Source organism: Haliotis rufescens, unplaced genomic scaffold, assembly GCF_023055435.1.
Source record: "Haliotis rufescens isolate VD_foot unplaced genomic scaffold, xgHalRufe1.0.p SCAF_20, whole genome shotgun sequence".
NCBI lineage: Eukaryota > Metazoa > Mollusca > Gastropoda > Lepetellida > Haliotidae > Haliotis > Haliotis rufescens.
In genome coordinates, this window is record NW_025963891.1 from 15,004,884 (window position 1) to 15,018,428 (window position 13,545).

Below are 13,545 nucleotides of genomic sequence, written 5' to 3' on the forward strand. Positions count from 1 at the left end.
CAGTATTTCGTTGCATGAAGGAATAATGAAAGTGAGTAGGAATGTCAAACAATGTAACGTCCCTAAATAGCCACAGGAACCAGATCACTACATGATCAATAGATGTGAACAGTTTCATGAAGGAGTAGAGAACGTCTTCTTGGGCAATTCCCTTACAGCCATGCACCCAGTGAAACCACTTCACCTGTTTCATATTTAGATCTATGCGTAAATATTTAGAGTGACAAAAATCTATATTAAAACAAATGAAAGCAGTAAAAGGCTTTTCAACAAACTTATTTTAATAGATTATGATACGAACATATAATAAATAAACAGTCAGGGTTTTGATGCCCTGAAGTAACAGCCAGCATTGTACATATAAAGAAAACAACAACAACAAAAACATCAACAACATCAACAAAATGTTTCAATGAATAAAATAACCCCCCCCTCCTCCTTTTATCAAAAATATATTGTAAATATCATTCCTACCACCTAAACTGTAATATTTCACGTCAATATCTTCAACTTGTATTTAATTTAACACTTCAGTCGGAAACAGATAAATGTAAAAAATCGACAAATGTAACCAGAATGTTGAATTATGTTCCTTCCGATTGACAATTGAAATGTTTATTGAAGTTTGTATAATAACTGTCGTCAAATTGGGTGTAACAAAAGACGCGCTTCCGAAATGAAATATTCAGGGAACTGCTCCATACTGACAAGCTTTTGAACCAGAGGACTCTCTGTTGAGACTAATGTTTCCGAGTAGTAGCCTGACGACTTAATTTTGATTACCTTCCTGAAACTATGACCACATGTTGCTTGTTGCAATTAAATCATTTAGATATCACCGGGGTTGTGACCATACACGACAGGTTACGTAATATCCCGTATATTAACATGGAAAACACAATATGTAACTTCTAAATAAACAGACATTGCGTCACACATGTGCATGTTCTATACAATATATAGGACTAATCGTATTATCAAAAGAGGGCTAACTCTTGCGCCGATGGCCCTGTTTCTGGAGCTTACAGTGATGTACGTGCAGTTGATTGTGTGTACTTCTCTCAAATATGGAAAGGTGAATTTAATAGGGCTCTCTTCAGAATGGCATGGATTATTTACCAAAACATAGTTTTCGTCCTTAAGGACTCATGGTCCATTTCTTTATGTGTAGAGTACGTAAGTTGGATACATACAATATTAGCCTCTAAAATATGAACACTTAACAACCACATCTAATTATGTCACACAAAATGTCAATGACTTTGAATTAAGACTGTAGTCCGGGCAAAACTGTAAAATTGAGAGATGAGTCTTCAAATTAAACTTTTCAATATCATGGTAAAGATATTTTTCGTCTAGATCTTATCTTCATAAATCATAATTAAAGAATCTCCAAAAGCGAATCCACAAACGAAAACAGCTTTTCAACAAATTGATTTTAAAAGACAATGATATGTGCACTTCTTTAACTATCAATCAGGGCTTTCTTTTAAGCCCCGTCGTGACAGCCATCGTTGTATATATTAGGAAAAACACAAAACCATCAACAGCATAAAAGCAATAAAATCTGTGATTAAACATAAAATCCTCTTATAAAATATATTAAAAACATCATTCTCTCGAGCTAACCTGTAATATTTCTCGTCAATATCTAGAACCTGTATATCATTACACTTCAGTCGTGAACATTTAAAGGTATAAATATCGACTAATGTAACCAGAATGTTGAATTATGTTCCTCTCCGATGACAAATGTTTATTCCAGTATTGTATAATCACTGCCGTCCAAAGTGGTGTCATAAAAACGCGCTTTTGAAATAAAACCTTTTAGAGAACTACTTATTCTTTGCTGTCAAGCGTTTGAACAAAACAAATTCCCTGGACTCTCAATTGGGAGTAGATTTCTGAATATTAGCCTAAAGTCTTAATGTTGGTTTCCTTTTCAAACTATAGGTGCATGTTGCTTGTTGCAATTAAACCATTTAGATATCACTGGGGCTGTCACAATAGACGATGGGTTACGTAACCCCCCGTTTATTAACATGGAAAAACACAATATGTAACTTCTAAATATAAAGACATTACATCACACATGTGCATGGTGTATAATAAAAATATATAACTTACAGTATTATCACAGGAGGGATAACTCTTGCGCCGATGGCCCTACCATGAAGCTTACAGTGTTGTAGGTGCATCTGAGTGTGCACATGTGGACCTCTCTCAAACAACATATCGTAATGCTGATGGAAGGGGGAATTTAAAGCGTATTTGTCTGGACTATGGGTAAGATTACAAACATATGTTCATCGTTAAGGTCTCTGAGGTGCCTATGTTTGACACGCGAGCTGTTAACACCACCAATATTAACTCTTAATAACCACATCTATGTAATTCACACAAATTGTAAATACATTGCAGGGATATATTTCATCTACACGCTCCTAGATCATATACACTTTCAAAGGATGTTCATGTCAGGTGGAGCAAAAGAAATCCAGTTATTAACACACATGGAATCTTGAGTAAAATTTCTCTGAAGTCTGTATTTTTAGTGTATATACACGACTAAGACTTACATTAGCATTGCAAATAGATAATATACTTGTATACTATTTGATAATGATTTGTTAACACATGCTAATGATATAGTCGTACAAGACTTTCTTACGATTACGGAAAGGATTTATTTTTTGTAGAAAAGAAACGTATCACACGTATAAAAATACTAATCTCGACCTTAATCTTCGCGTGTTAATGGCGGATACAGAACTGCACCAACAGTGTTAATATGATCATCTTCCGAGCTATTTTGTCACGTTTGCCAAATAACGATTTTCATCAATAGTACCACTGCTCCATCAATGTTTATATTTCAAATTAACCCCTTTAGTCCAGATGCAATCTCTATCATGTCTAAATATAACTAAAGAGTAATTATCACTTAGATTTCGCTTTCGCTTTCGTTTTTCTTTATCAAGGTCCCATTCAGGTCATGTTGACTGGTTGAGCTCTTGCAGCAAGTGCGTCCTTCAAGTTCATGTTCATTTTGTGGCCATACTGAAAAACACAAATACAGTAAGAATGAAATCTAGAGCGTTTGATCTGCGAATGCAATACTATTGATTGGGGCGGGTACATCCTTCAAAACTAAACATAATTGGCAACTTACATTTGGATAATATTATGATATTTACACAGAATAACAGAATAACCAAAATCACAAAGCCATGAGTGAGTGAGTGAGTGTAGTGAGTGAGTCTGGTTTTACACCATCATGTACAAGTGTAACAACATTACAGAGGGAAAATACATATCAATATATTCATTACACTGGACAATTTGATAATATAGATCGCTGTATGATGAGTTTGAAAATCACTCAAATGACCTTCTTTCGACCTCCACAATGAATCTCACGTGTATGTAAGGGTGAGAGTGAGTGAGTATGGTTTTACGCCGCTTTTAGCAATATTTCAGCAATATCACGGCGGGGGGACACCAGAAATGGACTTTACACATTGTACCCATGTCGGGAATCGAACCCGGGTCTTCGGCATGACGAACGAACGCTTTAACCACTAGGCTACCCGACCGCCCCCACACAAAGCCATGAATATTATTCAGAGCAATTAATCTGTTGTTGTAATATGTGTTTAAGTATAAGTTCACCAACTACCAGTGTCCACCAATGTCATTAAATGGTTCATCTTTAACAATGTGTTTGTGTATACACAACTGGAGGACGAATAGATTTCATGAATAGAATTTCAAAGTTTATATTCCTTTCAAAACCAAATCCACGTGACTGAATTAATCATGGTTCTTGTGAGCTAAGTGAGGTTATTTACAGGATGTATGTTGACAACCGCATATTCATAATGTATTTCTTATACAAATGATTAAAATCGCCTACCGTCTCTAAAGTCCATAGCTGGCTGTTGTGTATTGGTCAACACTGGGTCGGGTAGTTGTTTGGATGTGTCCTTCCCCTTGATGCGAGTCTTAAGAGACTCCCACATGTAAGCGAACAGTTCAATTTCCTTGAAAGTCAGGTTCTTGGGGTCGTCACCGATCAGGGACATAGTGTCCAGTAGAATTGTTATAAACATGTTGGACAGGCCAAAGAAGACGATAAGGACAAAGGACACGAAGTAGACGAGTGATATCCAGGAATCGCTGACAGGAACGTTGGTGTTTCGAAGGCCTGCGTTTCCAAGCACACCGGAAAAGAGGGTTTCCATGGTGGTGAGCATATCTTTGTAGGCAACTGCGTTTGCGCCGAACATGACTTGCCCCATAATGCCAAACGCAAACAGGACAAGGAGGATGTAGAAGAAGAAGCCTGGCAGTGTCTTTGAACTCTCCTTCAAAACAAGGAATACAATTTGTGTGACTCTTGTATAGCTCATGACTCTCAGCAGCCGGAGTGTTGCTATGCTAACCAGGAAACCAAGGACACAGTTTAAGATACTGTCCCATACTGCGATGTGGTAGAAGTTGATGAAGACGCGTTTGTTTTCTTTCAACAAGGCCATGGCTTCGTTGGTGTATTTGAGACGAGTTAAGTACAGAACAACAGCCACGAATGAGAAGATGACACTGACCAGCTCGACAACGTTCCAAAACTCTTTGAAGAAGCTCCATCGGTCTTTCATAAGCTTGAATGTGATGTACCCCAGCCATATCATCGTGAATATGATGAACGCGACTTCACAGAAGAGAATGTACTTTCCAAAGCTTCCGTCGTGGCTGAGCTTTCTAAACGGAAATATGTATGTTGACTCGAGGACCCCTCCACTCTCAGGGTACTCGACAAGTATCGAGACGTAGCAAAAGAGGCTTATGCTTGGGTTGTACAGTGTGAATTCCAAGAATACAGCTCTAGTATCACTATCAACCCACCGGTATTTATATATGTTATTGTATACCTGTTCAGCAACTTCTTTGGTAATATCCAGTTCAACTATGTAACCTCCTCCGCCGTAGACTGTCCTCTTGCCTGTGATGGGAAGGCCCCAGATGTCTAAGGCTGAAACAAACGTCCATGCATTGCTGGTGACAGAAACAGCTTCCTCGTTGGGACACTTAGGTGGCTGCCAGCCTTGGCACCAGTTCCTAGTTTCTTCTGTAGCCAGGTCATACATAGGGTGACACAGAGTTTCGCCAACGTATGGTATTTTGCAAGTTTCTGAAAGACGACGGACGAAAATATTTGAGTAATAAAAATATCAAAAGCGGTGGTACGGAATTTCGTAAAATCCCGTACACCCCTCTAGCATAACAAGTCAGAGAAACCAATTGTCGGTGCAAGACTTTATATTAATAAGTTATGTTGTGTCCGCCTCTCCGTTTGGTAACGCAAATCGGCAATTGTGTAGTGACACATAAGTGACGTTCCATAAACATTACATCATATCATACATACACAGAGAGAGAGAGAGAGAGAGAGAGAGACACACACACACACACACACACACACACACACACACACACACACACACACACACACACACACACACATACATACATACATACATACATAAAACTCTGAAAGCATCATAGTCATATGCACCATTGGCAAAACTGCACTTTCAATGTAAAGTGGGGGGTACACTGAAACATTTATGCATGACAAAATATAACTGGATATAACTATCCGAACTATAACACTCCTTGACTTAGATGACCCGAGGCTGACCCTGCGAGCGGCAAAGTCATGGCTTAACTTACCATGACAACACGGAACGACAATACGTTTAGGTAAATGTAGTAGGGTCCCCGCTCGACGCCATTATGCATTTACGACACGATAATGATGATGGTGATAGTGATGATAATGACGATAATAATAATAATGATTTTGTTGATGGTTCTTTACTGAACAGAATGAGTGTCAACCAAGCGAAGTGCCATATCAAATCGGCCGAGACTCAAGCTTTTCAAGGAGAGGCTATCTAAACGACTACTGCATCGAGTTTATGTGCAGTGTGTTGAGAGGATCAGCAACCCTGCAGATTCCTTCGCTTGGGTGAAGCTTTGGCACAAACACAGTATTTTAAGTGACATGTGGGAGTGGCTCGATCATTTTATTACCGTCTTCGCCATGCTTGTTTGTTTTGACACAGACTTCCTTAATGGTACGACCCAGATTATGTAGAGGGCGTCATGGAAAATGATAAATACAAAGTTCTTTGGAAGAGGCCCGTATACAGCCACAGACATATCAGGCCAACAGACCTGATCTTGTCGTTTTTGATAAATCCAATGAAATCATTCATATCATTGAATTTTCTGTCCCTTTGGACACAAATGTGATTAACAAGATTCAGGGAAAACATGGCAAATATGCGGACCTCGCTTTCGAAATGTCATCTTGCATCCCAAGTACCAAGTTGTCCGACACCCCATTGTTCTCGATGCCTTAGGTATGGTACCTCCTTATCTGATAACTGACATTGGGAGACTACCCGCGTTTGCTGCCAGGAATACAGCAATTCTGATTATCTGGGTAACGCAGAAGTCTGCAGTGTTGATGTGTCTTCACATTCTCCGAAAAGTTCATGGTGGGTTTGACTGGGCAGCGCTTCCTGGGAGAATTCCCATTCGCTGGCTGGGCTGCGTGTAGAGCCCTGAGCTGATAAAGAGCCTAACCAGCCTGACCGTGCCAGGATCACCCAAACCCTCTTTGCTGAATTTTGGTTATTTGAATCTCTACATAAAAATAATATCCACTCAAACCCACTCAGTCAGCTGTTTGGTTAAATGTGATATTTCTCCCACTGTATGAGTTTAACTGTCCTATGTTCACTCCCTATATTACACACACGGTAGCTACTTACTGTTTGCCTGTCTCACTTGGCGCAGTCGAGGTGCTCCTATCCGTAGGTTCGTCAGATCCGAAATCCTATATCGCATGTTCGGAGATAGTTTTGTTTTATTATCAAAATCCATCTGAGGGAAGAGATTGGGGATAACAGTTTTCTCGAGCCATTGGAAGTAATGCGCGGTTGTATTCACCTGTACAAAGACAAAAAGAACCTTATACGGAGCACGGACATCGAAACATATTTTCGAAAAGTCTCACAGAGAAATTTTAATATATAATATTCTTCACGCTTATTGGCAAATGAACTATTGCCTATGGTTCAATTGTTTCAAATGTTTGCGAAGCGGTCCTTAGCATATTAATGCTTTGGCGCAACTGCTTTTCGATGACGTCATCCATTGTTCATAACGTCCCTTTTGATTTGACGTTCCAACAATAGTTTGACTGAGCTGATGACTCTCTGACTATATGATCCATGATCCAGTCTACAGATTATCTGGGCATAACTTTATTAGCGATAAATTAAAGAGACACTTTAACTGAAGCAAATTCAACTTAAGTCAATAATAGTATATTAAAGCGACCATTCATCAAAATGAATTTTGTTGGGATCATAAAGTTAAAGCAATTAAATGAACTTTAGTTAACGAGGTTTCACGGTATTGGATGCCAAATTTGATATGGTTAGATCTGCATCAGTCGAATTCAACATACACGTTCCAATGTAATAGCCGGTTTGAAGGGCTCTATGAAGGTGTTCTTGATGTTCTGATGGAGATGGAATCCGTGGGGGTCTCTGTTGCTGTAGCTGATGCTGGCGAGAAGCCAGAGGAAGAAACTGTTAGCGAGCAGTTCCTGAATCACCTTCCTGATCATGGTCCGGCGCCGACATTGCATCGTCGCACGTTGGAGTTCTTCTTGTGAGAAAGGACTTTCGTAGTCGAGCCGAGACCGATCTGTGCATGTGAATACATGCAGACCTTTACAATGTGTATAGGAACACGCACAACTTTAAGGACAACAACTTCTGCTTTATTGCATTTAGCGACGATGCGATGTTGATTCTTAGACCATTATCAAGCTGGAGTAAGAATCTACATTGAAACGTCGCTCAATGCAATAAACTATAAAGCTATTTCTTACTCACTCACCAACTTCTAGGATGCCAATCAAACAGTTACTTTACAGTTGAGTTCAAAGAAAATTAATTGTAATGGATTCAATATGATAATTATATATTTCATCGAGTGAATCATAATCTTGTTTGTTTACACAACATGTTGTTTTGATACAAGTCTTGGGCCCAAAAACAGGAAGGGTATTATACATTTGTACAAAACAACAACAGAAAATGAATAATTCAATTACTGTTAATGACTATGATCTGCACCTCCCGGGGTATGCTCCCACATGATGAGACCTTCTGATGCACCTGAAGTACTGATAAGATTGATAAGCGATAGCTTCTTTTTTTACGTCGCACTCGACAATATGATAGCGGTCTGTATAAATTGACGTCATGAGCATCAATCTTCGCATTTGGGACAGCGACTTTGACCCCTTGAAAGACTGTCCAGGGCCTCCTTCCACAAAGTGATCTTAGTTGATTGTAACTCACTGGGTACGCGATCTTATATTTTTGTTTGAACGACTGCACTTCCACAAAGCAATCTTAAATAAGAGAGTTGTAAGTTAATATCCAAATGATCAGTTGCTCAGGACCAACTTAGATCGCTAAATCTGATTTTAAGTTGAACCAAACAACAAAGACTTCTATAATGATGAAAATGGATCGTGTATTAAATAACGGGTTTTAGATACCGCATCCGCCAGCTGGATACGCTATATGAAGATGAACTACATGCGCCGTATCGTATGCCTCGCCACACCCTCATGAAACTGTTAGAAGCAATCCCTCCATCTATTACACCAGCAACCAAGCATTTGCATGCGTCGTCTGCTAAACGAAGGGCACTCTAAGGGAAACAGCATATCATGACTGAAGATTCAGCTTAAGAACTTGTAAAGTTACAATCGCCTTAAGACTTGGAATGGGCATAAATATTAGCTAAGACGACTTTAAATCGACGTAACTCCCTGATATTGATTGTAGCTACGATTGCTTTGAGGAACGGGACCCAGAGGAGCACCCAACCTTCATTAATACAATAATATGTTCATGAAGGTACATTTGCAAGGAATACAGCACCTGTTCCATGCTGGCCCATCTCTCTGTTCATCCTGCCAATATGGTTGAGGTCAATCTGAGATGGTTTGCTTGCCTTCAGTGTCTTCAGCAACATGGCAAACATAATCGCCAGCACAAGAACCTACAAACGAAAGTCAAAACGAATATTCTACCATGAATTTGGAATTTACTCGATTCTGATTGGTCAATCAGAGGCTATTAAATCACAAAAAAAACCTCTGATTTAAACAGCTGGTTTGACGGCCGCATCACCGCGGAAGCTAAAATTCATAGAATAGTACTATTTTCAGTCATTGTCGGTAGGCATTTTTATATAATTATTTCTACAATTACGGTTACAAAATGCACAGATGCGGTTACTACAATATTCAATGGATGTGTGGCAATACATTTCGTGCAGAAAAACACGACAGAAGTCAACAAAGGGAATGTATTTACGTTTTGGAGACAACAGAGAGCTTGGAATTTTGGCGCTTTTCTATATACGACTGTGACGTCATATCTTTTGCGTCACAATGAGCGATATGTCGTCATAATGGTGACGCGCGATGTAGTGCGAAAGCCTTGCAAAGCTTGCTTTGTTTTCTTTAGGGATGCCCACCTCATGTTAGCTTACCAAGTTGCCGTGCTTATATGCTTTCAATGCCTGTCATATGTTCGATTGAAGTATTACGGTGTAAACAAACTGCTGGAGTATATACGGCACCATATTTTGTTTGGTGATTCCGTAATTCAGATCGATAACCCACTCAAAACACTGGACTCATACCATGCCGCTTCACTCAGTATATTTGCTAACACCAAAGAATTCGCATTTTATTTAGTCATGGTAGAATGGAGATAAACATACTGTGTTTTCAATGTAGAGCTAGGTTACCTGTAGATTTAACCGCGCTAAATTTAACATTTGAAACCTCACGCTGCGCGTTCGGTTCCAAATTCAATTTAGCTGGGTTAAATCTACAGGTAACCTAGCTCTACATTGAAAACACAGTATGTTTATCTCCTAATTCACACCCTATGTATGCTCAAAATGCTACATAATAATCCCGGCCAGTTGATCAGAGTGCACACCAACTATATTCTCGGCTCCCTAGGGTGTATGCACCCCACGCTGTCGTTTGGAGGTTTGGTCGTGACCAACTCATCCTCCCGGTTATCCATTCACTACTTGGATAAAATACGTGTAGGCATATTTCGAATAAAGTCACATGCCTAAAGAGACAGCATATGTAGCATGTGTTTCGGTGCCAAGCAGACCCTGAGCCCCAGAAAACCTCAGGGTCAAGTTTGCCGAACACGGTCATCCAAATAGAGTTGTGCCCTGTGCGCTGTACGCATGACCTCAGGACCGCATCCTACCACGTTTACCCCATCATCTGGTATTGGTTGTGTCAAATAATAGCTAATGGCACCTCATGCAGAGACAGTGATTACCCTCAAACTACTAACCTTCACAGGGTCCAAAATGATGAGCGATTCGAAGAAAGACATGATAAAGGTCATCAGCCATTCTTCTGAAATGTCCTTGCCCCACTCCATGCTGTACAACATTATGAAGAAGGCTGATAAGAAGACACAGATGAAAGCAAATACCCAGGAGATGTACACGCAAAAGTGAGGCAGGACACCATCTTGGTCATCAACGATGTCCCTGATGGCCATGATTTTTTCAATGGCCTTGGATTGTTTGTAGAAGTTGAAGTTCCGGAAGCAGTGGGGTATCCATAGTCTGGTTGCATCCTTTGTGGCCTTTTCGCTTAGTTTTGACTTTCTAAACAGGAGCATGATAAAGAAGACTGGGACAGCTACGATGATGGTTGAAGCAAACGAGACGTATATCTGCCTCAGACTGAAACTGATTGGGCCAATTTTAAAATCCGACGTTTGGTGTCGTTTTACACTGTTTGTTTTAAAGAACATGGCGTTTGTGATCATTGTCAACATAAGCAAAGTGAAGCAACACCCGACTCTCTGACCTCGACTGAAATGACTCTTAATTGGTCGGAGGAGGACAGACACCCACAGGTGGTCATCGGTCACATGGTGACGTGCGTGCTCGAAGAACATGGTCTTGAAGGTCTTCATGTTTTCTGTGGAGGATACTGGTATAGCCTTTTCTAGTACTCCTTCTTCTAGAGACAGCCATTGGTAGCAAAGGAAGTCCGCTCTGTTAAAGGATGCATATACATGTACTAGTAATTGATCACAGCTGATATGTATCATTGATATAGCGTCTGTTTTATATTACTTTATTTGCATATCCACCGATCTGAAAATATGTGTGGAATAAATATATAACTTTGACAATGCTTTGATTGAGATTAATCTGAATGTAAACTATTTAACATTACTAATCAATACATATCAATTGGTTAAAGGTCATATGTCCAACAAGAAACAAGAGTGAGTGGCTTTGATGTTATGCCTCTTTGAACATTATTTCTGTTTAAAAGGCGTGTGACGTAAAACTGACATATCAACCAAATATGTATATTTTTCATATAATATTTTCTTAATTTCCAGTAACCATATATACTTTAAGGAACCACTTATTGATAACAACGGGTTTTAGAATATTATTTTATGCCTACCAAAGAAAACCAGCAGAGAGCTACCAAAATATGGAATGTGTACACACTTTAAAAAGAAATGGCCGTTCGAAAATGCTAGTAATGATGAGAATCCGGCACATTTTCAATGAAACCAAACACTATTTTTGGTTACATTGAAAATGTGCCTGGTTCTTATAATTCTGTTGCTAACTTTGTGGACACTGTGTCTTTATTTGTAGTTTGTGTACCTGCTTCTTTCAAAATGTGTACCTATTCCATAGTTTGGTAGTTCTCTGCTGGCTATCTATGGTAGGCCTGATATTCTTTTTATTTCGACCACCGACCCAATGGTTTTGTGGGAAGCACATTCGGAAACCGAGTAATAAAACAACAATGCCGTTCAGATGTCATGCTCCACTGGCACCGTGTATGAAACCTTTTTCAACATTTTCTGATGACTCTAACAGTGATGAATCTTACTTGTAAGCCGTTTGGAGATCGGTGACCTCGATCCTGTTGAGGTACCAGGATGTTGAATCCCCTATTCTGTCATGCCACACCCGGAAGTATTGTAGTAAGCCAAGGCCCTCAGGAACAGCCATCAGGAAGTGCATCGTGCTCCCAGTTTTCAGTTCCTGACGGCATACCACATTCAAATAACAACGGTTTACGGATAATGTTTCATATATAATTAATCTGTGACTTTGTTCAGGAAAACTTGGGAAGAAGATATATATATAAGACGTCAAAGCCAGAGGCCGCCTCCGTGGTCTTGTGGTAGAGCGTCCGCCCGGAGAGCGGAAAGTCCGGGGTTCGATCCCCGGCCGCGTCATACCAAAAGACGTTAATAGATGGTACTTGTTGTTACCCTTTCTGGCGCTCGACATTAAGGGGCTAAAACAAGGACTGGTCGGCTCGGAGTCAGTATACTGTGTCTGAGTGGGGTATTCATGTTAAACTGCGGCATGGTATCTCAGTGAGCTAGAGGGGCGGTCGGGTAGCCTAGTGGTTAAAGCGTTCGCTCGTCACGCCGAAGACCCGGGTTCGATTCCCGACATGGGCACAATGTGTGAAGCCCATTTCTGGTGTCCCCCGCCGTGATATTGCTGGAATATTGCTAAAAGCGGCGTAAAACCATACTCACTCACTCACTCACTCAGTGAGCTAGCACTATAAATCGGCATCAGTCCCGACTAGTACAAGCAGCCACACACACGCACGTGCATGCACGTCGCTATATAAGTGCAATAATCTTGGACGCGACGTTAAACCCAATTTCACCTCACCTCACCTCAAAGCCAGAGAATAACCAGCCTCGATTATCACCTGCTGGCCTGACCTAGATAAGATGTTCTCCCCAAAATGCTCAAGTGTAATACTGTACTGAAATACATCCATGTGAAATTTTGGGATATGAAGTAGGCATCTCCATGGACACATTTGTACTCTCCTATTGCTGATCTGTTTCTTTGTGTATACGATTAAGAATTTCTTCTCTGCCTCAGGTTCCCTAACGAAATCGTTACAATGACATTCTAATATTTTTTTAAAAATCATGTCAAGTGAGTGAGTGAGTATGGTTTTACGCCGCTTTAAGCAATATTCCAACAATATCACGACGGGGTACACCAGAAATGGGCTTCACACATTGTACCCATGTCGGGAATCGAACCCGGGTCTTCGGCGTGACGAGCGGACGAGCCCGCCCAAATCATGTCAAGATTCTTACAAATCGCTGCCTGAAAATTATGATGTTCTACTGTCCAACATAAAATAGCACATACATAGTTGGTTTGTTGGTTTGTTGTTTTACGCAGAACTCAGCAATATTCCAGCTATATGACGGCGGTCTGTAAATAATCGGATCTGGACCTGACAATCCGGTGATAGACATCACGAACATCGATCCACGCAATTGGGATTGATGACATGCATCAACCATGCCCAGCCTA

The 13,545-nt window shown here is 40.2% G+C and overlaps 1 protein-coding gene across 1 annotated transcript in view; it reads right to left on the reverse strand.

Annotated features, from left to right (window-relative positions):
• Positions 1-258: 258 nt before the first annotated feature.
• LOC124132288 overlaps positions 259-13,545 on the reverse strand; it is a 95,619-nt gene continuing 82,332 nt past the window's right edge. Inside the window, exons 17-23 of the mRNA XM_046496143.2 lie at positions 12,074-12,228; positions 10,491-11,208; positions 9,039-9,159; positions 7,544-7,785; positions 6,843-7,020; positions 3,917-5,191; positions 259-3,060 (exon numbers count right to left, since the gene is read on the reverse strand). Coding sequence (XP_046352099.2) covers positions 2,945-3,060; positions 3,917-5,191; positions 6,843-7,020; positions 7,544-7,785; positions 9,039-9,159; positions 10,491-11,208; positions 12,074-12,228 — 2,805 coding nt within the window. The 3' untranslated portion in view covers positions 259-2,944. The remainder of the gene's footprint in view (positions 3,061-3,916; positions 5,192-6,842; positions 7,021-7,543; positions 7,786-9,038; positions 9,160-10,490; positions 11,209-12,073; positions 12,229-13,545) is intronic.